General features: G+C 40.0%; 1 protein-coding gene across 12 annotated transcripts in view; it reads left to right on the top strand.

Moving 5' to 3' along the window:
• RHOBTB1 (Rho related BTB domain containing 1) overlaps positions 1-26,988 on the top strand; it is a 177,566-nt gene that overhangs the window by 95,826 nt on the left and 54,752 nt on the right. For 4 of the 12 annotated variants that reach the window (XM_074232315.1, XM_074232328.1, XM_074232323.1 and 1 more), the window contains exons 2-4: positions 15,075-15,253; positions 23,387-23,588; positions 24,194-24,297. In XM_074232315.1, the coding sequence (XP_074088416.1) occupies positions 23,397-23,588; positions 24,194-24,297 (296 nt within the window). In that variant the 5' untranslated portion in view covers positions 15,075-15,253; positions 23,387-23,396. Of the gene's footprint in view, positions 1-6,410; positions 8,528-14,503; positions 14,564-15,074; positions 15,254-23,386; positions 23,589-24,193; positions 24,298-26,988 lie in introns of those variants that run through there. The other 8 variants (XM_074232321.1, XM_074232319.1, XM_074232322.1 and 5 more) reach the window with 6 other exon arrangements.

Here is a 26,988-nt window from a genome sequence, read left to right as displayed (position 1 = left end):
GGGCAGGAACCGGTCTTGCCTCTTTTATATCCTTAGCACTTATTCTAGTAGGACTTGATAACTTCTTTTTGTCTTGATAAGGTCCAGAGTTGCCATGGTCAAAAAAATGCATCCCCTTCTGTTCAGATACTTTCTGGAAATGAGCTCTCCTGGTATTCAAAAAACACATGCCCTGCTCCTCTTCCTGTCTTTCCTTCGCCAAGCCCGGACTGATCCTTCTGGAACAGCAGAGGTTCCATTTAGTCCAGAATTATGGCCTTCGAATCTAGACGGGCAATGGATCCCCTCTCCCCTGCCATGTTGGATCTGAGGGCTTCTGAGGAACATGCAGAAATGATAGGATTCCACTGGGGATGATTCTACTGGAGATGGCCCACCATTTGCAGAAGTTGGTATTGTCATCCACCCTGCTTCTTTTCTTGGAAATGAACATTTTACTTCCCACAATCCTATCCAAGGGGTGGGTCTTGAGACTCTTAGTCCTTGTATTCCTGTGAGTCCTGCTGTAGATAGCACACAGTTGCAGAAGGTGCCAAGGTAGCAAGAGAATCAGAGTAGCTGGAGGACTACCTCTTTGGGCCTCAGTTTCTTCATCTGTAACAAATGAAGTCTCATATTGTCCACAATTACTTTTCCTCACCAGATTATGAGGCATAATGACAGAATGTGTCTCTAGAGGGTTTTATACTGGTACAGAGGCAGAAATTGGGCTGTATAACTGTGAGCACGTCACATAATGTCCCCACGTCTCAGTTTTCTCCTTTGTCAAGTGAGGGTCTTGGATGAGGTGACTTCTAAGAGACTTCTCAGCTCTAAATCTATGAACCCTAGGACCTTAGATAATATATTCTGTATACACATATATATCACTGTTTGTCAGTTTACACAGAGAAGAGAAAGGAAGAGGGTGGTAGTGAACTACGTAGGTCACACTTTTCATTTCAAAGCATTTTCCTTGCCATAGACTAGGAGAGGTAGCATTAATATCCCCATTTTACTGATACACAAGCTGAAACTGAAAAGAGCTGGTCCTGGAATTTGGATGGCTTGGGTTTAAATTCGCCTTTTAATCATTTCCTATCACAGTGACTTTGGGTAAATCCCTTCACTCCCAGAGCTTCAGTTCCCATTGCACCTCCCTAACTGGGCTGTTGTGGAATGCATGAAGAGCCCCTTGCCAAGAGTCAAGAGTCTCTATTAAAGTCATCTATGGTGATGATGGTAGATTGTTACACAATTAATGTGCCAAATTGTAGCAAAATAAAACATTCTGTCATTTCTTTTGTGTCTCAGAAAAGCGATTATTTCTCCTCCCCAGTAGGCACTCTGGGCTTGGAGCTGGGAAAGGCCAAGTACTAACACCTAGTAGTTGTGTGATTTTGGCTAAGCCCCATCCCTTCCTTAATTTCCTCATCTGTAAAGTGGGAGTAATAATGCTCATACTACCTACCTGACCAGGTTGTTATAAAGAAAATACTTTGCAAACTTAATTATTGTATAAATGTATTATTAGTACAAAAATTAACAATAATAAGAATTCCTAAAAATAGGGGTAGAGGAGTTTTTCCTTCATTTTCTCCCTTTCTTTTCCTATGGAACTCTGTGCCATTCTTGCTTTCCTCGAGAATTGCCAGAATCCAGCTTGAACAGCCTCCCTGATCTCTGGCCACTCAGAGTCAGCCCTGGGTGAACCTGGGCCCCACTCTGGCAGCACCTGTCCCTTGCATTGATGCTAGAAGTATAAATTAGTAACACTTTCCCCTTTCACCCTCTGTCATCTGATAACTCTCCTGCCCCCCTTATTTCTGTCCCTGGGAAATGTTTTCCAACACTCTTCTCACCAGCTGCTGCCCTCACTCCAGCGCTGGGGTGTCCAGCCTGGGAATTGTCCTCTGGTGCTGTGTGTCTGTCATCGGCTACATTGAGGAAGGCACCTGGGCCTCCATCCCTTTCTCCTTCATTATCTTCTGCTGAGAAACAAAAGAACAGGCTGAAATGATCACAAGTCTTGCTACTCTATGTCATAATGAAAGTTCCCATTCCTCTCACATTTTCACAGTGGCAGGTTCACTTTTTATTGCAGTACCCAGTCAGTAGGCAATCGCTACTAATGACCTGGTGATGACCCAAGGTTACACATTAGATGACAGAGTAGTATTTGTATCTGAATCCTCTGAAACCAAATTCAGCATCCTAACATAGATTATAATTGTCAGAAGGAGGATTTGAACCTAGGTCTTCTGCCCTCTTTTATTTATTATACTACCTTAAAATAAATATTTGGATGGATGGAGGGATGGATATTGATAGAAATGAAAGGACTCATCTAAGGTCACACAGTGGTCCCCATCACAGCCAGGATTTCACTATCAATTCAATGCCCTTCCTATTATACCACACAACCCAACTCAAAAAGGATGCCTGCCAGAGCAATTGAGACATAAATCACAATTAAAGGAAGCATATTGATTTGGATTTTACAGTTTTACTGGGCTTTGTCTTCCCCACCAGTTTATGAAGGACAGTTCAGGAGTTATTAGAACATCACAGACTAGAAGTTCTAAAAGGGGCCTCAATAGCTAACTAGTCACCTCATACCCCAAAGGAAACCCTTTCCTATTTCAAGTCCTATCAATCTACATTCCCTCCCATGTAAAGTGAATTACATGAGATGATCTCAGAAGCTCCTTCCATCTCTTGATTCCCCATATTTCTATTTTCTATTTCCCTTATATAATGAAAACTTGTGGGCCTGCCATCATTGGCATCTTTTGTTCACATTCATTAGGTACCATCAGCCACTGAGATAGAAGCGCTTGTGCCATATTGGTGTGTCCTGGATCTTTCTGGAGCTCCTTCCATTAAGGGGCTGTCCTCAGACCATTTTGAAATAGTGAATGACTTTAGCCTTTCCTCAGCAGGTTCAGGTCACAGCAGGCATTGTAGACCCAGAGCCAAGAGTTAGATTTGGCAGCCAGTTCTTAATGCTCTTGGAAAGGGGCCTCTTTCAAGGGGAACTATTTCCACATCATATCAGCTAGCATTTCCATAGTGCTTGAAAGCTGGAAAAACACTTTATATATGTTGTCTCCATTTAGAGCCTTGGGAGGTAAATTATCCTCAGTTATTAATATTATTATTATTATTATTTTATTTACAAGTGAGAAAACTGAAACAGATCAAACTTAGGTTAAGTGACTTGCCCAGGCAGCATTCACACTTAGGTCTTTCTTGCTCCAGTCCAGTATCCTAACCAGTCCACCATCCAACTGTTCCACATAAGGACAGAAATCAGGGAGTAGGTTTTAGATCATTCTTCTGATATGTTCTTAAAATCCAGAGTTGAAGTCCAAGGGCATGAGTACAGCCCCATCACCATTTCATGCTGGATTTGTCATCTCTTTAAGCAAATGGTTTTGCCTCTCTGGCCCCATTTTCTTTCTTATTAAAGGAGACAGTATCAGGCTGGAAGACCTTCAGCTCTCTGTCTTGCTCCATCATCCTTCCTCTGGATAAACATGTCCTGAAACTAAAGCTCAAGGCCATTTGGAAAGTTTGCAACACCTAGTGAGCTAAAAGCTTATTTCTCTCCATAATAAGTTTTCCAGTTTGTTTTATTCCTCTTTTCTACATTTGGTCAAGATGAAATTTAGACCTCCATTTCCCTGACTCTCCCAACTCTCTTGCCACTGATCCAAGAATGTCCATTGCATTAGAAAGAGGAGCAGAATCAGAGCCAGAATATCTGAGGATGGATTTGGTCTCTGTTGCTTGCTAATTGTATGCCCTTGGTCAAGTCCCTTTCCTTCTTTCTAGGTTTCTGTTTCCTCCTTTGCAAAATTCAGAAGTTGGACTACATGACCAATAAGCTCCCTTCATGTTGTGAGTTGATGATTCTGATTATGGTTCTGAGAAAATCAAATGAATTCTGATTTTAATTTCAATAACAACAGCTGTGTTTATGTCAATGTGAGCTCTCCTCACATGCCACATAGCCTGTGGAATAGATCGATAAGGTCAATGAATGGATCAAAGAGAGTTTAGAATAATTCTTCCCACTCAGAAGAATATGAATAATTATTGTTGTTTCTGTTCAGTCATTTCAGTTGTGTCCAATCCTTTGTGACCCCATTTGGGGTTTTCTTGGCAGAGATACTGGAGTATTTTGTCATTTCCTTCTCCAGCTCATTTTCTAGTTGAGGAAACCGAGGTAAACAGGTCAAATGACTTGCCAAGCTTTCTGCCTCTAGGTACAGCACTCTATTGCACCTAGCTTTCTTCAGATTGTGAATACTGCCTTTGAAAGATGGTGCCATTTCTATTATTCCAAAGTGATTCCCGGATATTCTTCCTAAGTTAAAATTATGACCTCTTTTAGATGTCTTGTAGTAATATAGGAGGAGAATTGGCTTAGCACTCAAGAGGACTTTGGTCATGGGTGGTATTAGAGGAGTTGTTGCCTCTTTGACCCAATATGATGGGTAGAGAGTAGAGTATACAGTGCACTGAGGAGTGGCCCCACAGGGTAGGAATAGGAGTAATGGATAGAAGTAGAAAAGAGAGAGCCAGAAGAGACATTCTAGAAATAAGGTCCAGGCTGAAGGAAGTCAGTGAGGTATGAGAGCTCAGCAGGCATCAGTGGACAAAAAGGGACCAACCCTAGTTGGAGCATAAGATCAGGAAGCTGGAAATGTAGAATGGAACCAGGTGTGTGGAATAACAACATGAAGAACTGGCATTTCTAGAGCACTTTACAAATATTCTTTTATTTGATCCTCATGACAGCCCTGGGAGGAAGATGATATTATTATCCTCATTTTGAAATTGAGGTAACTGAGACTGACCCAAAACAATCCACCTAGGAAGTGTCTAAGGCGGGATTTGATCTCAGATCTTCCTGACTCCAGTCCCAGGGTTGCTATACTATAGCACCACCAATTGCTTCATGGAAGGCCTTGAATGTCAAGAAGAGAAGTTATTTCTTTATACAGGGGATCAGAGAGAGCCAACGAAGACTTCTGAAAAAGGATAATGTGAGTTTTTAATAAATGATTATCAAATTGAATTGAATGGCCAGATCTGTGATAAAGTATATGCTCACAACAAAATTAAGACTATACTAGAAGGGGGGGGGATAAAATCATAGTGTGATTTGTTGGAAGAAATGGTGCAAATAGAAATTTACTTGGCTGCTGATTAGATATGAGAAAGAATGAAAGCATGAGCAAGCCCAGAAACTCCAGGTTTCAACTTGAGAGACTGAGTCAAGAGTAGCACCATGAACCACAGCTGCAGAAGATTTCAGGGGGAAACCTATGAAGGAGTTCTACTGAGGATCTGAGGCAGCTAATGGGACTATGGGAGGTGAGATCTGAGGGTCTGAAGGTCAGAATCTGAGACAAGTATGGGAGTTGTATACACAGATGTAGTTGTTGAAGCCATGGTAATGATGAATGAGATTCCCAAAGGAGTAAGTGTAGAAAGAAAAATGGTACAAAGGATCAAGTTTAGAAGTTTTCTGTATATCCATGTATAAATATATATTTCTGCTTATATAATATATATAATCCTTTACTTTTTCTTCTATGAATGTGTATGCTCTCCTACCATAACTTTTATTTCCAAAACACAAATGCAACTGATTCATTAGAAATCATTTCGAGCATAACTCAACTCCAATTTTCAGTTTGATTAGTACTTTTTTTGAGAAAAACAACATAGAGAACACAGGGGAAAATGCCATATTTATTGTTTATTGTCTGACACAGTCGGAGCTGTAGTCAGAGAAGGGTTGAATTCAGCTTATCTCCTTCCCTACTTTCTTCTGGGACATTAAGGCCATTGAGTCTCTACCCTCCAACCTAGCTCATGAGAACCAGGGTGTTAGCTGATCAGCAGTCTTAATTGTAGACTTTATTTCCTAACTATTTAACATGCATAAAATTGTGCTTCTGTTTTAATTAGGTTGCTATCTTTTTTATGTTTCACTGAGGGAATTTTGGAGCATTGTACTCCTAACCCCATTTCCCCCATAAATCTTATGGGTTTTATTGCTCAATTTTAATTAGTATGATCCTTTTGTGTTTGGGTCTGACTGCATATGTAGTTTCAATTCAAATCGTTCATGATTATTCAACATTCGTTGGTTAAAGAGAATAAAATAAAATTATTTCCAAACTTAGAAAAAATGAAAGACATGCTCAACCCACTTATTATGGCAAATGCAGTTTAACAATCATTTATTAAAAAACAAAGCTAAAAATAATCCATTGATCTAAATTCACAAAGAAAATCCCTAGTGCAGGGGAAAAGCCTTCTACCTCATCTTCTCCAATTATTAAAACATTCATTCAATAAATATTTAGCAAATGCTTCTGGGCTATGCAGAGATGAGAATGCTTCCTGTCTTCAAGTAGCTTACTGTAGAGTCAGGCTGTAGAAGGTTCAAATACAAATGAATGTCTTCTAAGGTTTTAAAATTTTACTATCTTATACCTTAAGTAGGGGAGAAACCTTTTGGACTGAATCTATCAAAACTAAATGTAACTAGGGCATGTAAATCTCCTTGAATCAAAACCAGATCATGCTCAGAAAAATTGTATAAAGAAAAATAGCTCTATCAGAACTGTGATGAGATTCTTAGTGAATTCAAAAGATTGGGTCAAGAAAGGACCAAGGGGAGGCCTGAGCAGTAAGCCAAGAATGTCTGGGAAGGAGAAGGGATTTAGTGAGTGAAAAGAGTCATTAGTTTTGTAGTCAACTGTTTCAGAGAAAGGAAGTCTCAAGACTTCCCCAACTTCCACAGACAGTATAGTTTAATCTGCTTTTTCATTAACCAGCCTTTTCTAGTAACTATCTTTTGCTTGTGTCACATAGGGGCCAGGGGTTAACTAGAGATCATTATAAATGTAAGGTTGGGCAAGGAACCCAGATTCTATACAGGTATCATAAAGTTTACTAAATGTAGGCCTTTGAACACTGCAAGCTTGAAACTTTTCATTTAAAATTAACTTTCTAAAACTGATAGGAAGGACACCCAGAGGGATCATCTCAAAAAATGAGATTCACTTAGGTTCTAATTTGGAATCTGAAGTTTCCTACTAGCACAAGAAATTCCCAGAGAACAGTCAGGGTCCTGGTTCCTTACAGAATGACTTGCACATAGGAGGCATTTATGAAGCTTCTGATGGATTTTCCAGCTCCCAAATCCTTGGTGGGGAGATGCAGGAGATTGGCTGGTATAGGAACAAGAGGCATGGACGTTTCTGGAAAATGGAAGATGACATTGATAGACAAGAGGGTGAGGGCTGATCCAGAAGAGAGGCAACCCTGCTTCAAGAGGAATCAGGCCCAAATTGTTTGTTTTTGTTGTTTTGTTTTTACTATCAAAGACTTCCTGGTTAGAGTACTGGACTTAGGGTAAGGAGGATGGAGTTCAGATCTTCCTTCAGATATATTTGCTCGCTTTGTAACCCTCAGCAAGTTAACATCTCTAGCCCCAGTTTCTTCATCTGTAAATTGAAGATGAAGGTGTTGTCTACCTCATAGGGTTGTTTTGAGACTCTAATGAAAGAGCATAAATAAAACACTTGCAAGATTTAAAAGTACTCTTATCATATCGATGAATCAAAAAATAGCTATCAAGCTATTTTTATGCTAATGAACAGTGAAAGAAAACATGGAGGTACCTGCTTTTCTGTTTTTGTTGTTGTTGAGTCTTTACAATCTGTGGATTCCTCCATGACCCCATTGGGGCTTTCTTGGCAAAGGTACTGGAGTGATTTGTCATTTCCTCCTCCAGCTCATTTTACAGATGAGGAAACTGAGTCAAACAAGATGAAATGACTTGCCCAGGGTCACACAACTAGTAAATGTCTGAAACCAAATTTGAACTCAGGAAGATGAGTCTTCCTAACTCCAGACCTGGCACTTTCTGTGTAGTGCTATCTAATTGCCCTTCACATTGTAACAATAACAACAAAAAACAATCTTGAATGTTAAAGTTTAATCTCTGAGTTCTCTTTCTGTAGCTAACCTTTATTTAAACATACACACATTCTCTCTTTCTCTCTCTCTCTCTCTCTCTCTCTCTCTCTCTCTCTCTCTCTCTCTCTCTCTGCCTTCCCAGATAATGTTTCCCCTTAACTTGCAGATGGAAATGTGACTTCCCCCTTTATATTTTCCATCTTGAGAACACTTCATCCTTTTAATCTGCTGAAAAAATCTGAGGCTCTACTTTGACCTCTTATCCACAGACACTTTCTCACTCACAGTTGTCCCCCTCACTTGACTAGGCAATCAGGAGATGACTGATCCTTTGATTGTGTCAATGACATAGAATTGCCTCATTCTAATGGGCACGTTACATAACTGGTAAATGTTTAAACTTGATCATTTGATGATTGTTGGAACGGAACCTCCTTTTCACAAGGGGGCTCTCTGAGGCTACAGAAAAGAGTCTAGCCAATATCACCAGAGACCATCTCCGAGACCCAACTTTCCAGTGTTCTATAGATTTACTTCCCAGGTAGGAATTTTCTAAGCTTGTCTCATCTATACACACACACACACACACACACACACACATACACAAACATATATGTATAATTTCTAGGTTAATATTAACTTAGAATAATGGAAAGAGCATTGGACTTTTTTTGAATTTGAGTTTTTTATACTTAAAACTTAGATGAACTTGGATGTTTTATTCATTCAGAAACATGGAGCAAGTACAAATTTGTACTATGTGGGCAGGCAATCTACATAAAAAAGAAAGGAAGAAGGAAAGGAAGGAATGGAGGGGGGAAAGGGGGGGAAGGAAGAAAAGAAGGGAAAATAAAATTTGCCATCTAGAAACTTTTATTCTACTAGAGAGAAATAACATGTATACAGATAAGTAAATTCGGCATATATTCTAAACCCAGTTTGGGGGAGATGGGATATGAACAGTTAGGTGGATTAGGAAGGGCCTCATGCATAAGATGTCATAGTCGATCTGAAGACCTAGAAGCAATGTCTGGGAGGCAGAAGTGAGTTGGGGGAACTGGAAGATGGAGAAGAGGAACAGCAAGTAGTTCAATTAACATAGAGGGTATTTTGGCGGGGGGGGAGTAATGTGGAATTGTTTAGCTGGACTGGTTACTTTTTTTCTCCAGGCTTCAGTTTCTGCCCCTTTAAAATGTGAAACATAACTGGATGATCACTAATGCTAACTCCTGAGATTCTTGGACTCCTAGGGTGGAATGCTTAGTTCCAAATGTTCATTTTTTTATATTTCAACTAACCTGTTCTTTATAAATTTGGGTTCTATGTATATTTAGTGTATGATGGGCAAAAAGACAGAGAACAAGAGAGAGAGAAAGAATGAGAGAGGGAGAATGACAGAAAGACAGAGATAGACAGGAGAGAGAGAAAAAGAGCACCAGCCAGGTAATCAAATCCCTCCCCTGATGCTTACTACTTGAATTTCTGGGTAGTTTATTTTTCTCCCTGGTCCTTAGTTTCCTCATCTGTAAAATGAGGATTTGGACTGGATATTCTCTGAAGTTCTTCCAGCTTGACCTCTGACCTGTGACCTATTGGCAACCCTCTCCAATCTAGCCCCTAACTAGAATTCTCTCATCTCTTGAAAACATACATTTCAGATCAATGGCTTGTTTCCCCTATGATCTTTTCTTCATCTTTATCTTTTGATACTTCATTGAAACTCTTTCTTTTATCTCAAGTATCTCCTCTTTGTATCGATCATCACTTGCCATCATAACTGAAGATCTAAATGAATCTGTCTCCCTTTCATTACAATCCAGAATGGGATGGAATGCAATGGAGAAGCATTTTGTGAGTCAGTGTTCCAAGAATTATGCTTAATGCTTGCTCCAATCATGCAGAACCTAAAGTGACACTAAGTCCAGGCCTTGTTCTTAGAGAACTCTTGTTCTTATTTGGGAGAGATGGCCCATCCAGGGAAGTCCAGTGACTGGTGAGGCCAAGGGAATATGAAGGTGCAGCAGCAGGGTCATTGGAAAGGCCCAGGCCAACAGTCTTTAGTTGGGAAGAACAGATCTGGTGGTCTATCTCACAATAGAAAAGGTACAGCATGGGGTGGGCTGAGGAAGGAGAGTAGGGAGCAAAGGTTTCTTACATCAATCTATTGAACATTTAACCTTGGCTCCCCAGTCTTGTTTTCCCTTTTATTGAGGTCCTTAAAACTGAATTGTACAATATTGAGCCAAGATTAAAATATTTTTATTTGCCAATCATTGATCTTTGTAATGAAGTCAGAGGCTTTGCAGAGTTGTAATTACTTCTATTCAGTTACAAAATTCATTCAGTTTGTACAAACCAATGATGAGAGTAGCTGCAAAGATCTAATTCATGGGGGAAATTTTATTTTTATTTATTTATTTTCTTCCATATTCACATGTATATTTTTAAGTCACAAAATTTCCTTCCACCCTCCCCTCCCACTCCCACTCCCCTCAGCTGTGAATAGTCAGGTTAGCATTGTACATACCCATTTTTTGATAAGCATGTTTACAGATTAGTTATTTTCAGTATGAGAAATTAGGATTAAGGGAAAGAGATACATGAGAAAATTTATATAATATGTTCATCAGATTCTGAAGGATTGGGTTATTTTAGGTGTGTGTGTTTTGTTTTCTTCCTCTACATGGGGATAACATTGTCCATAGCTCTCTGAACTACTGAAAGGAGCTGCTTCCATCAAAGTTGTTCATCTCACAGTGTGGTTGTTGATGTGTACATTGTTCTCTTGGTTCTACTCCCTTCGCTCAGCATCAGATCCTGTATCTCATTCCATGCTTCCCTAGAGTCCAACCATTTATGGTTTCTTAAAGAATAATAATATTCCATGGTATTCGTATGCATGGGGGAAAATTTTTAAAACAATTTTAATTAAAATTTTTAAATTAAAAACCACTTCTTAACAGTTTGAGCTATTGGATCTGAGTTCAGATTTCACTTCTGTTACTTTCTACCTATGTGACCTTGAGTGAGCCATTGAATTTTCCTCTTTAAGTCTCAGTTTAAACTGTAAGATGAAATGCTTATCCAAGATGTTCTGCATTCCTTTCTAACTCTAAATCTGTGTTGTTGTGGGCTATTCTGTTCAGGTAAGGATTGTATTATTGTATATATTCTGAGTTGTCCTCAAGGTCCTTCCAAGTTTGGGATTCCGGGATAAGCTCTTTTTCCTCAACTAGAACAATGTATATTATCCTCAGAGCTCTTGGATATCATCTCAAAAAAAAAAGTAGAAAACTGAATCCCAAGAGAAGGACCTGACTTAAATGTTTGTGGCCAAGTTTTAGAAATTGACATTTGAAAAACAGATTGGGTGATAAGAGTGGGCACAGAATAGAACAATTTAGACAAGACTAAAAAGACCTTTGTGAGGTCAAAATTATGCTTTAGCTGGAGGGATGAAGATGAGGAGAGACAGACAGCAAAAGAGACTGAAGCCTTCATTAAGTCCTTCTCATGCAGGTTTTTACAAACACCTGAGGTTGTCAGAGCAGTAAATAAAAGACTGAATAACTGATATTTGAGGGTGAAGAGAATCGTTTTTTCCCTCCTGCTGTGGGCTCCAATTCTGCCTGGTAGTTAACATTGGGTAATTAAGATCTCATCTACAGGTTGCCATGTTATTTGTGGCAGATTCTGAAATCAGATTTAATGTTTAATATCTAATGTGGTCATCTTAAACATTATAATGTCATGGGTTTTCAGGCTTAAAAGGGACCTCAGAAGTCTTTCAGTGCATCTCAGACCTGAAGGAGAATTCCCTTTACACAGTAGCAAACTGGTAGTGTGTCATCCAGTCTGGAGATCATGAAAAGAATCCCATCCCTTCCATTCCTGAATAGTTTTAATTACTAGAACCTTTTAGCTTGTACTTGAAGGAAATTATATTTCCATAGGCCTTCTCTTCTCCAGGCTAAAGATCCCCAGTTCCTTCTAACAATCTTTATAATTTGTGATTCCAAGACTCTTATTCACTCTCCAGATCTTGTCTGGCTAGTCATCCTGCTTTCTAATATAGTATCTAGGACTGATTTCAACACCTCCAAAGGGGTTTGACAAGAGCAGAGCAGCATGGGACTATCACCTCCTTCCATCTTGGATAATGGATCTTTTGAGATTAAATAATTTAAGGTAGCTTTCTTTCTCTTAGGTTTTTTTTTGATTTCTTTGTTCTCTTGTTGACTCAGTGAGCTTGAAGTCATTTAAATCTCCAGATCTTTTCAGATGAATTCCTATCTAGTCATACCCCATATTCTAGTATGAAGGTAATTTTTTTAATCCAAGTATAAGATTTCCATATTTATCCCTATAGATTTTGTCTTATCGATATCTCACCAACAGTCTAAAGCCAATCAAAATCTCTTTGGATCTTGACTTTATTATCTAACATAGCATTTGGTTATTTTGAGGGCACAAACTGCTTCATGTTTATCTTTAGAACTCCCAGTCTCTAGCTAAGTACCTAGTGCCTGGTTTATTTACTAAATATTTGTTGATTTAATAAGAATATTAGCTATCCTCTCCTAGCCCCGTTGTCATCAGCATGTTTGATAAGCATACCGACCTCTCATAACCGTAGCCTGTGATGGAAGGGACCCTGGACAGCACATGTGTTCTTACCAGCAGAAAGCACCACAGGAATGAAGTGACCCAACAATCCACAAGGGGGCAGTGTGCTAGAGTGTCAGTGGGCAGGTATACACCTGTGGAAGGGGATCCTTGAGTCTGGGTCATGAAACTTCAGAGTTTATCCAAAGTAAGTGAAGAAATGAAGAAGCCTTAGGCTGTTGGAAACAAGACCATTTGCCTGTGCTTTATTATTAAAAGAAGTGTCCATAATGAAGAAGCTAATAGTCCCTTTGCTGTGGTCCGTCCCATCTAGAGTATCGTATTCTATCGTGAAAGGCATACTCTGTAGGAAAGTATTTGACCAGTCAGAACTGGAATTTGAAACCTTGAACATTTCAAGATCAATTCCTAGGGGAAGTGGACAGTATTTCACTTCAATTTAATCAAATTCAAAAGAGTATTAAACGCCCATTTGGGCTGAAGCTTTGTGTGTTAGCTGCCTTTGGGTCTTTAACGGGCTGCTGGAAAGAGCAGCGACTTGATGTAATCTGAGAGTGGTAGGTGGTCGTGATGATCATCTTTAAGAATTTGAAATGCGGCTTGAAGACCGAGCTCTACCTGTATGACCTCTGTTAAGGCACTTATCTCTTTGAGCACAAGAATCTCCATTTAGAAAATGAAGGAGGCTGGGAAGATGATGAGTAAAGAACCCTTCCCATGCTAAATTCTTCAATCTCTGAGCCACTAAGTTCTTGGGAGGCAAATTTTGGCTCAGTATGAGATGGAACTTCCTAAAAAGTAGACTCTTTGTCACTCTTTTGGGGGATGTTCTTGGTAAAGCTGCTGAAGTGCTTTGCCATTTCCTTCTTCAGTTCATATTACAGATGATGAAACTGAGGTGAATAAGATTAAGTGACTTAGCCAGCATCATGTAATTGATGTGTTCGAGGTTGCAGTTGAATTCTATTCATACCGCCTTGATAGCCTGAACTAAAATTACTGGGGTAATTCCGAGATTTACTGGATGACTTTTTGGACATTTCGGAAAGCTGAAATCTTTTCCATCTCTGAGAGTTTATTATGAAGCAGGAAGAAGGATTACAAGATTATGTGAAATGGAACAAATATTTTCATGTTTCTGTTGGTTCTATTATCTTATAAGCAATCCCTTTGTAATTTATAGTCTTAGAAAGTTATCTAAGGACTCTTAATAAATTACTGAAAACTACTTACAGTTTGCCAGGTATAAGCAAGCAAGCTAGTTCTTTGCTTCTAAGGGGCTTACATTTTAATAAATGAAGAAAACACATAAAGGGAAACTAAAGTGGAGGCAATTGGGTGGTATAGAGTATAGAGCACACCAGGTCTGGCGCCAGAAAGACCTGAGTTCCAATTGGACCTCAGACTCTTACTAGCTGTATGATCCTTGGCAAGTCATTTAACCATTTGCTTTAGTTTCTTCATCTGTAAAATGAGCTAGAGAAAGAAATGGTATACGACACCATTATTTTTGCTAAGAAAATTCCTAAAAGGATCACAAAGAGTAGGGCACAAATACTTGTAAAGAGGGAGAGTAGTATTGTTTTGAAATGACTGAGAAGTGGTAGAGTGGCCCATCCCTAGGTGGAATCACATTAAAATTCAACACTTCCCAGACTCCCAGGTGCAAAGTCTGAACTCTATAAATGCCAATTAGCTCCTTTTCTGACCATTTGGATCTTACAGAATTTTCTGAGGGTCCAAGTCCAGTGACTTGCTCAGGGTCACTCAACTAGTATTGGACTTAAAACCAAGTCTTCCTTACCAATCTAATAATCACCTGTAAGCCACTACCTCCTAATCCTTTTTATCTATCTCTTTATTCTATAAGAATAATCATCCTATTTTTCAGTCTCATTCAACTGTTGAAAAGTATTGAGGAATAAAAATGAAGTCCTCTCAGCTACTCAGGGTGAGTAAAGTAGATAAAGAGTAAAAGAGACTCCAGGGTTTAAGTCCCAGCTATTTTTCCAACTTATGTCTTCCTATGTCTATTGCAGAGTTTCTCTTTGCCTCTTTGATTATAGAACTTAAGTGGTTTTTTTTCCCAGTTGTTCTTTGGGCTTCAATAACTATGAGAGTCTTCCTCATAGAATTGTCTATACTTCTGTACTGGTGAGAAATAATTGTTTTCCCCTCAACTCAGTTCTTTCCATGGGTCTTTGGAGCTGCCTGAAATAGGCAGGAATAAAATAGAAGAGCATTTCCCCCAATTCCTCCTGAGCAAAAACCAGTAATTAAGAAACCAAGATTGGGGAAATGTATGCAGATAAAATATACCACTTTCCTCCCTATCTGCTGCAGGTCCTTTGCTCAACAAAAACCATATAAGTTTGCTTTTGCATGGAGTCTGCCGATAAGATAAAATTTATTCAGCCAAATCTTTTGATCTATCCATTGTTATTTCATCCATATTTTTATAGACCAGATGACTGCCTACTGTTCATTCCTATGTCACCAAGACACCAAGAGTCACCAGGAAACTAACAGCTTTACAGAAAAACTAAGAAACTGGAACCTACAATTATCTTGAAATTCCAGAATTCTGAGTACTAACTCAAAATACAGCTAGAGATCATCATATTGGTTAACTCTTTCTAAGGTATTTGAGGGTGTTTAAAAAATTAAACCAAAGTTTTAATTGTTTCAACTCTAGTATAATTCATTTTAATTCAATTAATAGTCAATAACCAGGTTTCACATGAAGTCTTTCCTATTCTCCATTGGTCTCCTTTCTATCTTTATTTCTCTCCTGGGTATTTGTATTTATTCTGTTTCTAATTACTCATTAGCTATCTCTTTGCATGCATTGTCTCCCCCATCAGAATGCAGACTCTTCTTAAGAGTAGAGATTGTTTCATTTTTTACTATCCATATGCACAGTGCCTACCTAGCCCAATGTGTGATGCATAGTTGACTGGCTAGAAATGTTTTTGATTGATTTATTGGACATTTTTTGAAGAGCTTTTTGTAAGTCTTGGGCTAAGTGACCCTCTCTGTGACTCAAAGAAGTCTCCAAGACAAAGATTCCTTACTGTTAGGGAACTAACTCATTGAAATCACAAGTCTAGGGTTTCCTTCCTCACCAACCCCCCCCCCAAAGAACTTAAATAATTAGCATTTAAAAGGGCATTTTCTTCATTAAAATAAACCTTCAGTGTGAATGAATTCAGGATACTTTCTATGAGTCCCTTTTTGCTGTGATCCACCACCATGAAAGGAGGGGGAGGCACATGAAGAAGGAAAGAAGAGAAGACACTAGGAGACTTGAGAAACACATCAGTTGCTTCACAGTTTTGCCACATGTGATCAAAGTACATTGGGGGGGGGTATTCCAGAAGTCTCCAATCTGTTTTTGCTGACTAGGAGGTTTAAAATCATTTTTTACATTTTTAAATATCATACAAGTTTATAAGTGTAAAAATCATCCTTAGCTTTAGGATGAGCAGTGGCAAGCTATTGACCATACTTTGTAGCAGACCAAAAATGAAGTTGTGAACAAAAGGGAAGACATGGACAACAGTCACGAGTTCAAATCACTGTCTGATATATATATTAATTGGGTGACCATCAGCCAATCAATTTGTTGGAAAATCATTCCCATCCATACTTCATGTGAAAGACCATGGCATAGTAGAAAACACCTTGTATTGGGAATCAAAGAATTAGATTATTACCCAGGAGACTGATGTTACATGTTTTGTCTAGGGTCACCTAAGTGGTAGACAGGACTTAAACCCACATCTTTCTAACCAGCCCATTATTAATTGCCTTTGATTACTTAGAATCCAGTCTCTGGCCAGATATTACCAGTGTTATTTCAGGGAGGTCACTTCTTTGAGCCTCAGTTTCTTCATAGCTATCTAGATCTAAATCTGTGACTTTTATAAAAGCACTTTGTAAACCATAAAGATCTACAGAGATGTACACAATATTAAAATATTGTTTGAATAGTTTGAATGTATGTATAGTACAACAGATAGACAGAATGGTGGATAAAGCATTGACCTTGGAATCAGAAGGATAGGAGTTCAAATCCAGTCTCAGACACTTGATACTCACTAGCTGTGTGACCTTGGGCAAGTCACTAAACCAGATTGCCTCTCATCCAGGGCCATCTCCGATCATCCTGATTCATATTTGGCCACTGAACCAGATGGCTCTGGCGGAGAAAGTGAGGCTAGGGACTTAGCACAGTGATCCAATTCATGTACTTGTCATGGAATCACCTTCTTGATGTCATGATCTTCAAGAATGGTGGACAAACATCACTATTAACTTTTTTTTAGGTTTTTGCAAGGCAAATGGGGTTAAGTGGCTTACCCAAGGCCACACAGCTAGGTAATTATTAAATGTCTGAGGCTGGATTTGAACTCGGGTACTCCTGACTTCAGGGCCAGTGCTCTATCCACTGTGCCACCTAGCCACCCCCATTATTAACTTTCAAAGAACATCTCCAATTCTGCCTTTTCCTACTCATGGGAGGTAGGTGATGCTGTTATCTCCATTTTATACATGAGAAGACTGAGGTAGGCAAGAGATAAACAACTTACCCAGGGCTACACAGCTAGCTAGTGTCTAAAGTATAACTCAAATTCAAGTCTTTCTGATTCTGGTTTTGTACTTTCTCATCATAGGGTTAGAAGTAATGGGGTACAGTAGAAAGAGTGCTAGACTGGTATATTGCTTTAGTGTTTACAATGCACTTTTGATTAGCTCATTTATTCTTTATAGCCAGTTATAACTAGGTCAGGATGACTGAAGTTCTGCCTCAAGGAATCATGTACGTAGAGGGTGCAGAAACTTAACACATGAGTTCTTTTAGCAATTAGAAGCTGCTAGTGTCTAATTCTTCTGACCATTTGATTGAACTTATCTTCATTGCTTATTGTATTTTTTCATATCATGAATTACAAAGTCAAATTGAGAGGGTTGCCACTCTGGACCCCTGACCCCAGGTACTTGCTAGTTATAGCACTACTCACAATGATTCAGTGAAGATTTTTACAGGTCTTATTACCCCCATCATGGTTGGAAAGTGAGACTGAAGGGTGGGTTCATTTAAGTCACACTGAATAAGAAGTGTCAGACATAAGCTGTCAGACCCAGGTCTTTTCAGATTCTAAAACCAAATAATCAAAATAGCAAACATATATTAAGCACTCCCTGTCTGCTTCAAGCCACATCAGGATTCTAGATAGGCCCTCTCTAGATGGTGCTGAGACATCATAAAACCTTCAGGTCATTTAAGGCAATGATTTGTTCTTCAAGGAACAAATGGCAGCATCATGAGGTGATGTGATATGATGTGATGTGCACTGATAGACAGTGGGAAAGCTACTGCTCACAGAATAGTTTTTTGCTGCATGGGCCATTGCTACCCTCTTAGAACTGACACAGATTGGAGTTTATTTTTGCACCTTGCCATGAATGGCCCCCCCTAAATAAAATTGTTTCTGAGCATGAGAGATAATTAAGGTTTCCTGCAAAGTTTCTTTCAAGCCTCTTCTCAAGATGGCCCACCATCTCTCCAGCTGAAATGCTTCTCTCCTAGCCTTTTCAGAAAGCACTTCATTGGAATCTCTCCTTGCCCCCCCCACCTATATTTACTGATCTATGTGCATAGGAGTAGGCATGTCCCATACTTGACCTGTAGAATACATGCTCTGGCTAAAGAATGTGAACAATTCAGCAACCCCAGGTTTCCCCTTCGGTCCCCATGATAGGAATGAGATTTGGCCCAGAGAGCTGGTCACTCAACAGCGAAAGAATGCTTAAAAGCCATTTCATCATTTCACAGATGGGGAAACTGAGGCACTCAGAAGGGGAAAGTGAATTTCCCAAGGTCATTCAGGGAATAAATGGCAGAGTCAGGATGAAAACCCACATCCTGACCCTGGATATATTCTGGCCTGTCTTCTCTCATCCTGCTTAGAAAATATCCCTTCGTTTCCTTCTGGTATCATTGAGTAATAGCTTAGTCTGATCCTCTCCAAGTTAGTCAGATGAGATTTCCATCTTCTTTTCTTCTGTTTTGAGCAGATCAGTTGAGACTTATGAAAGAATTCTTTAGCTTGTTTTTCTCCAAGTTAAAGAAACCCACTTTTTAGGAATATATAATTTGAAGCTAGAAAAGGGACCCTTGAGGTAATCTAACTCCTCCCACTTCTTTTACAGCTGGAAAAACTGAGGCCCTCTGCCTCCTGAAGGTCATCAGTAAAGGTGACATTTGAATCCAGACCCTCTAGCCAGATGTCAAATGCTCTTTTTAGTTTAAAGATAAATCCCAGACTTTTAATCATTTCCTTTGTTTTCCCTGATTTTTCTCCAGGTTCCCTGGGTCCCATTAAAATTATATAACACTACAGCTTTATGTAATTTAGCCAAATATAAGAGTGTTCAACTCATCTTTAGGGGTTTCCTGAAAGTATCTCCGAAGAAAACCCAATGAAAGGCGGGATGATAGAAACATCATGCACATCCTATTCCCATGTGATTTGAGTTCTTCTGCAAGATTTATATATCTGATAGCTTTTCAGTCCATATAACCTGGAGTTTGTGAATAAGTACTATGGTGATATCTATTAAAATAGAATACTTTTTTGATGAATCTTAAGTTTTAGTGATTGTGGACAACAATTTTGCCTCTGATAATGTGCCAGTTCTGGTATGAGTCATTTGTTGAATTCTCAAGGAGTGTGTGAGATCTGCTTTTGTATTTTGTGAATTTGTGAAAGATAGCAAGCTTCTGATTTATAATTGTGGCCACCAGGTTGTATCTTGTTGGGAATTCATTAGGTGCTACAATCTTGCAACCTATACATTGCATAGCTACCATTTTCTTATATTCTCTACATTGAACAAAATAAGTTTAGATTTCCTTACAGATAATCTTTCAAATATAAAGATTTTCCATTTACAAATCTGCCATTTGTAAATATTGACAATTTGTTTGACTTAGACATTTGTTCAGTAAATCTTTGTCAACAGAGTGTTAGTTGAGTTCACCGGGCTATCATCTTTTGAGGGTTTTTTGAATCCATTCTTGGATCTTGGCTGTTATATAAACTAATCTGGTGGTAAACCAATTTCATTTGCATTTAAGAAATCCAATGGTATTCACTCATTGATGCCTTCTTATTCCAAAAATTTTTCTGGACATTTTAAAAATATATTTATCACATGCTCTGAGAAAATCTTTCAGATGATCATTTTTTTTTCTTTTTTGGTGATGAAGTGTTCATCTTTCTATAGCTGCTCTATCTAGGTTGATGGGTGAATATGTTCATGGTTTTGTTAAGCTATTTTCCAAATCAGTTTTATTTTATTTTATAGCTCCAAAGGGTATAACAAGTCTGCTATTATATAAATGTTTGATATGTTAAATATGTTCTTACCAATGAGTATCGATTTTAGTATACCAGTAAGCCTCTAGACATGTGTAGCACAACTTTCTCCTTGATAACATTTTTCGCAATGCATTATTATTAAGGAGGAAGAGGAGAGAATAAGCATCTACTAAGTGTCAGATACTGCGCCTTTAGGCATTTTCCAAATATTCTCTCATTAGATCTTCAAAACAATCATGTTGAGGTAGTTATTATCCCCATTTTATAGTTGAGGAAACTGAGACCAAACACAGGTTAAGTGACTTGCCAAGGGTTGTGCAACTAATATGTATATATATCTTGAGGCTGAATTTGAACTCGAGGCTTCCTAAGTCCTAGCCTTATCTAGTGCACCATAGCTGCCACTGGTTAATTTTTTTAAGACTCATCCTTCGGTTGCCTGGGTTAGCCTCTCATCCAGTTTTCATATTTCCCTGGCTCACCCTTCTAGCAACAATCATCCATTTCAGTCTAGGATTTGAAGGATCTCACTTCCTTGCCCCTGAGTGCCCTCTCTGTCTTACTTAAGCTAGTAAATGGTTGTGTGGAGTAGTGAGTAGAGGTTTGCCCTTGGGGTCAGGCATGCCTTAATTTGAGTCCACCCTCCAACACTTAATAACTGTGATGATAGCCAAATCACTTGACCTCACCAAGTAAATTCTCTATTCTGACCCAGTTCTTAGAGAACATTTCTGAACAGTCCTTCCTTCCTTCCTTCCCATCTCACCCTTTCTTTCTGGGTTGGAGAGGAGGTCAGGCGGTCAAAGCACTGAACTACTCCTTCTCAGTCTCCTCATCTGGTTTGATGGGGGAAATGATTTGTGCATTCCTTCACCACCAGGTTGTCATATGAAAAGCACAAGATAAACCTTCCATTGCCAACAGAAGTCAGTTGTGTTTGCTCTTGTGCCTCACTATATACATTGAACCATTAATGAATGAACACAATTTTAGGAAGCACCTACTATGAGCCAGGCATTGTACCAAGAAGTGAAGGCTCCAAAGACAAAAAGGAAAAATCCCAGCCCTCAAAGAAAGACCTTTCCTTCTACTGGGGGAAGAGTTCTGACAGAATAATTAGATGAACAATAAATGCAAGATAGAAGACAGGTAGATGCACAAATAACTAATATGGAAAGTTCTAACTGTTGTTTGGAAATCTACTGTATGTAGCAGTCAAATAGCTAATATTGGGCTCTTCATATGTCATCAGCAAATCAGTCAATAAACATTTATAAAGTGTCTACTATGTTCAGGCCCTGTGCTAAACATTGGGGCTACAGAAAAGAGCAAAAGACAGTTCTTGCACTCCTCTGGAGGAGCCCCAAGCTCAATATCTCCAATTTCCTTCCCAGCCACTTGCCACCAACACCTAACGCTTTCCCAGAGTTGATGAAAACTCTGAGCAGGGAGGAATAGCAAACAAGGTTCCCCCCATCCTTCTCCCAGCAGCACTTAGCAGTTTCATTGACAAGTCCCTCTCCCCACCAGGAGCTTCACTTACAAACTCTTCATTCTTGAAATGTTAATATTTCAGGGAAATTACAAAATATGCTAATAATGACAATTCATATCAATAAAGCATTTGAAGTTAGAGCAAGTCAGTTCCACATGCTTCATCTTGTTTGTTCCTCAACCAGGTGAGGTCAGTGTGTTGTTCTCATGCCCACTGCATAGAGGAGGAAACTAAAGCTCTAAGATGCTGCATGATGTGCCCATGGTCCCACAGCCAATATATCCTGGGATGAAATTTGAATCTGGTTCCAGCTGAATCTAGGTCCAGTACCTCTTCCAACTAGAAAGGAGCCTGAAGAACAGAACCTTAATGGGCCATTGTTTTTAAGCCAGACTTATGATTTCATTGATGTAGGGTGAGGAATCTCCTTCCACTGATGCAGGTTGACAACTTGTCTGCAACCTGTAGTCTTAAATGAGTTGTCTGGGGAAAGTTAGCAGAGAAATGACTTGCCCAGGGTCACAGAACCAATGTGACTGAGAAGAGACTTGAATCCACATAGTAAGGGCTTATGTGAAAGTGGTTAAATCTAATTGAATTAAAGATCATCTCTTCCAACTTCTTTCTTTTATGGAGCAAAGACTTGCTGGCATGGTAATAGGCCTTTATTCAGTACCTGTTGATGAATGAATGAAAGAAATATTTAGCACATCTTCTGAACAGTGTATTATGATGGCGCTAGAAACAGTCCTCATTCTAATGGGAGAGGCTGCACACACAGAAGCTTTTTGCTACGATTTGGATAGGATTCCATGATCCTTAGGGGCAGCTGCAAAGCACAAGGGAATGGAATGCCTATTCTCTAGCTTCACTTTAGCTGATGACATGATTTCAGTTCCTTATGTTGAACCATTTGACGGGGCCAGTACCTGGATGGCTAATCTATTGATCTATTGATCTATTGGTCTATTGATTAATTTTTGCATGTTGAAATGATCTGCAGGATCAAGCCTGTACATGATAGAGCCAGGATTCAAACTCAGAATCTGGTGCTGTCCCTCCAGAGCCCAGTCTTTTTACTGCTCCTGTGTTAAAGATCGGGGACCCTTGGTCAGTGATCAGGTTTTCTCAGTTGCTTGATGAAAATGGAATATAGAACAAAATAGCAACATTTGTATTTGAGATTGATCCCATGGCTACACTGCCACATGCAAATTGTGTTGTTCCCCCACCCCACCCCAAATGTTTTGATTTCTGCCCCTACATTGTGTTCATTCATCAGGTCTGTTCAATGGGCATTCCTTTAAGGTGAGACTTTACATTTTCATCTGTACATTGTTGCCCAGCTAAATTTTCCCCCATCATGATGGGAGAATTTTCTAGGGCTCATTTTCATAATTTGCATAATTACATGAAATCTTGAGACCATTACAGCACCTTCCTAGCCATGCCTCAGCAATTTGGGCCAGAGTATAGGAGTAAAGCAATAGGCCTCTAATCTCTTCTGCTCTTAGATATGGGCAGGGATTAGAAGGTAGGCAGCCCAGACCAGCTGTGTCCCACCTCTATCCAGATTTCATTTCCAGGCAGCAGGTTTGTATTTACAGAAAACTTAGGAGAAAAACAACATGCTAAGTGAAATCCATCATCTGAGTTCAAAACATGTGTCCTTTTTTTTTCTTTATCCTGATATGGTTAGAGAAAGGATTTTCCCTAATTTCAGCCAAACTGAAGGGAGTAGGGTGGGGGGACTTGGAGGTTTCTATGAGTTAGAAGACCCATTCAAGGAGGGGGGATAGTTTACTACGAGGGGACTCAGAACTGAGGGGAGGCAGCCCTCATAAATGAAGAGGGCCCCCAGGGTAGTTGTGTAATGACCCTCTTGTTGCAGATTTGGATAAATGGACACTGATATGGATTACGAACGGCCCAACGTTGAAACCATCAAGTGTGTCGTGGTCGGAGACAATGCTGTGGGGAAGACCCGATTGATCTGTGCCAGGGCGTGTAATACCACCCTGACCCAGTATCAGCTGCTGGCCACTCATGTGCCCACAGTATGGGCCATTGACCAGTACAGAGTTTGCCAGGAGGTAAGGAGGGACCTGTTATCCTGTCAGGCCAAAGGACTAGGGGCCTTCCAAGGGAGACTAATTTCTAAATATATTTAATGGTTGGGGAGAAAAGTAAAGCAGGAAACCAAAATGACCCAGGAATGCTTGAGCTCCCTCACTTGAGCTTCACAGAAGAAAGTAATGTCCTAGGTTAAACCACATTGGGTCCAATAATAATAATGGACTGCTTTGTGAGAATTACACAAATGATTTTATTAGTGTAGGGAACTTCCAGTTAAGAAACTCCCTCCACCAAAACAGATTGGCAACTGTTTTGACATTTAGAGTCTTAGAGAGTTTTCTGAGTCCTACAAAATAGTTACTTTCCAAGGGCTACCCAGGCCTTAAAATCAGGAAATTAATCTTTCAGTAATCAACAGTCACTATGTCTCAACACTGCCATGTTAAGCAGTGGGAATACAAACAAGACCAAAATCTGTTCACTGCCCTCAGGGGATGCCATGTAGGTCAATTAGAGCTAAGTCTCAGAATAAGGAAGCCTAGCAGAAAATCTGTCAGATGCATAGTCGGACCTGGTGGCCTCCTGAGCAGAAGTGACATTCCCTACTCTGTCTCTCCCACAGGTCCTGGAACGTTCTCGAGATGTCGTTGATGAAGTCAGTGTTTCTCTCAGGCTCTGGGATACCTTTGGTGATCACCACAAAGACAGACGTTTTGCTTATGGCAGGTAAGCCAAATCTAGCCTAATTAAAATAAATGTGACACTTGGGTTTGCAAATTCAACTAAGCCAACACAGAATAGAGGAGATATGGAAAGCATGTGATGTGAGAAAGATCTAGAGGTATTAGAGGACCAAAAGCTTGAGTTAACAGTGTGTTGTGATGATCCAGTTTGCTAATGCAAACCCATGCTGCAAGGGGAATAGCATCTAGGAAAAGGAGAGGGGAAGTCAGCTGGACTCTCGCTCCTTGTCAGAAGACATTTTGGTCGGGCACCACTTTTAGGAAGGCCACTGAGTGGACAGTGTCCAGGCTGGTGGTGAGAGACCACCTCACAGGAGGAGCAGCTTGTCAATCAAAAAGCATTTTATAAATGGAACAGTGGGTGAGAGAGAAGCAATTTTGACTCAGCATTAGAGAAACCTTCCCAAGAGATGGCACTGTCCAGACGCATGTAAGATTCTGTGGATGGCAGTAGGCACTTCTCAATCAACAAGTGTTTATTAAGCCTTCAGCATGTGCTGGCCATGTTTGAAGACATTAAGAAAGGGGAAAGGCAGAAGCCTCCCAGGATGAGTTCTGGTGGACTCTGGCAGGTCAGTCTGCAGGGATGGTGTCTGTGAATCACAGGCTTAGGGATGGAAGGTCCATGTGCTGCTTTTACAGATAAGGATGACGAGAGCCAGGAGGTGGTGAGACTTGGCCAAAGTCATGTAGGGCAGTAGGACTAGAGTTGATTTGATATTATGGTTCCTTTAAGTTTGAGTCGAGCTCTTTCTCCTATATTGGAGCAGATGCCCTCTGAAGGCTCTCCCATGCATAGGCATCCATTAGGATATCTTTCTCATACTGTTTGCAGAACCCCACAGCATTGCCCTGAGGATGTAGGGAGCAGCCAGAGCACTAACTTTGGAGTCCTTGGGCTCCACTTTCTGCTGAAGTGTGTGTGACCTTGGTAAAGTCAGTTCAGTTTTTCTGATGTTCATCTGTAAAATGGATCATAAGTTGTAGCTGAAAGAGACCTCAGGGGCCACCTGATTCAACTCATTTTACCAATGAGGAACTGAAGCCAAGTAGGGTCAAGTCATTTGTTCCCAGTCACCCAGGTATTAACAGGAGAGATTTGAACCTGGGCCTGTGACTTGGAATGGAACATCCTTTGTACTATCCCACATTGTTTCTAGGGTCTGACCTTGATGCTATCTAGAGATACTTACAGCTCAAAATCCATGATCCTGTGATCCCGAGTCCGCCCAATCCATATTGGGCAATAGGGAAGTCTGTGGGGCAGTGAAATGACTGACAAGTCTACACAAGTCATGGGTCCTGTGGTCAGAGCAACCACAGATCACTGTTCCAATTCTATTCTGCTCATAATAAACCTTCTCCTTCATTGAAGAGGTAGAGGAAACTATGGGTGAGGCAGCTCTCCTGATTTCCCCAAGCCTTCCCCTTCTGTTTCCTGTCTCTTCAATCCAGATAACACTTCCCTTACCTTCCACCAGACTGTTTCCAATCATTCTCAGTTTGGGCAACCCCATTTCTGGGTTCCTTCTGCTGGTCCAGCCTTTTAGTCAACCAGGTGGCCCTGGTTTCCTGAGTCCTTCATAAAAGAACCCTCTCAAATTCATTGGGATGCCCCTTTTCTCCAAAAAGCATCTTATAATTTCTCTTTAGAAGGATTTCCAAAATACAAAATCAGCATCAGTACCAGCTGCCTTTTTCCCCTTCAGAAATAAAGAGGTGGTGATGAAAAAGTGAATCCTAAAGGAGGAACATGTGGCTCTGTGCCTACAGGAAAATGGTTGGGCATCGTCTGCCAAGCTTTCACATTCAGTGCAATGAGTGAATGAATGAATGAATGAATGTACAAAGTGAAAGATCGTTTATTAAGCTCTAAGCAAAAAGTAATGGAGCCCTTTCTGTGAACTTAATATATGGTTATTTACTGACTGACTGAACAGGGCACTTACTATTCTGGATTATGGAGTTACCCCCATTTCTGTATTCCATACACTGTTTGATATCGCAAGAAGCTTACAATCTAGGAGAGAGAATATAGGAATGAAGGAGAATTCCCATTGGAATAGGGTATGCCCAGATACCTTGTGAGAGGGGAGATGGCCTGACAGGATAACAGGTCCCTCCTTACCTCCTGGCAAACTCTGTACTGGTCAATGGCCCATACTGTGGGCACATGAGTGGCCAGCAGCTGATACTGGGTCAGGGTGGTATTACCCTGGCAGCTTTCAGGGAAGGGCACCAAAGAGGATGGAATTTTTGAGTAGCAACAGATTTCTTCAGTGTGGCCAAGAGGATAGAGATCATCTTACCTCAGAGTCCAAAAGACCTGCCTTGGACATAGACAAACTGGGCAACCTTGGAAAGTTCTTTATAACCTCTCCAGGTCTCCTGTTCTTCAACTGTCTATGAGTGGGTTGGAGCCAGTGTATTTTAAACCTTTAAAAATAGAATTCTGAGCAGTCCTCCCTGGGTTGCCACATGGTCTAAAGGGACATGATACAGAAGTTAATAGTCTTGGATTAGATGGTGCCTTCTAGCTGAGTCAATGATCCTGAGATCCTGGCTAAGTCACTTCCATTCTCAATGCCCCAGGCAAACACCTTGAGACTAGAAGAAGTAGGAGAAATGGAAAGGTTCTAGCATTAAAGAGAAGTAGGAACATTTTCTTGCAGAA

Source organism: Macrotis lagotis, chromosome 4 (assembly GCF_037893015.1).
Source record: "Macrotis lagotis isolate mMagLag1 chromosome 4, bilby.v1.9.chrom.fasta, whole genome shotgun sequence".
NCBI lineage: Eukaryota > Metazoa > Chordata > Mammalia > Peramelemorphia > Peramelidae > Macrotis > Macrotis lagotis.
This window is presented reverse-complemented; position numbering and strand designations above follow the sequence as displayed.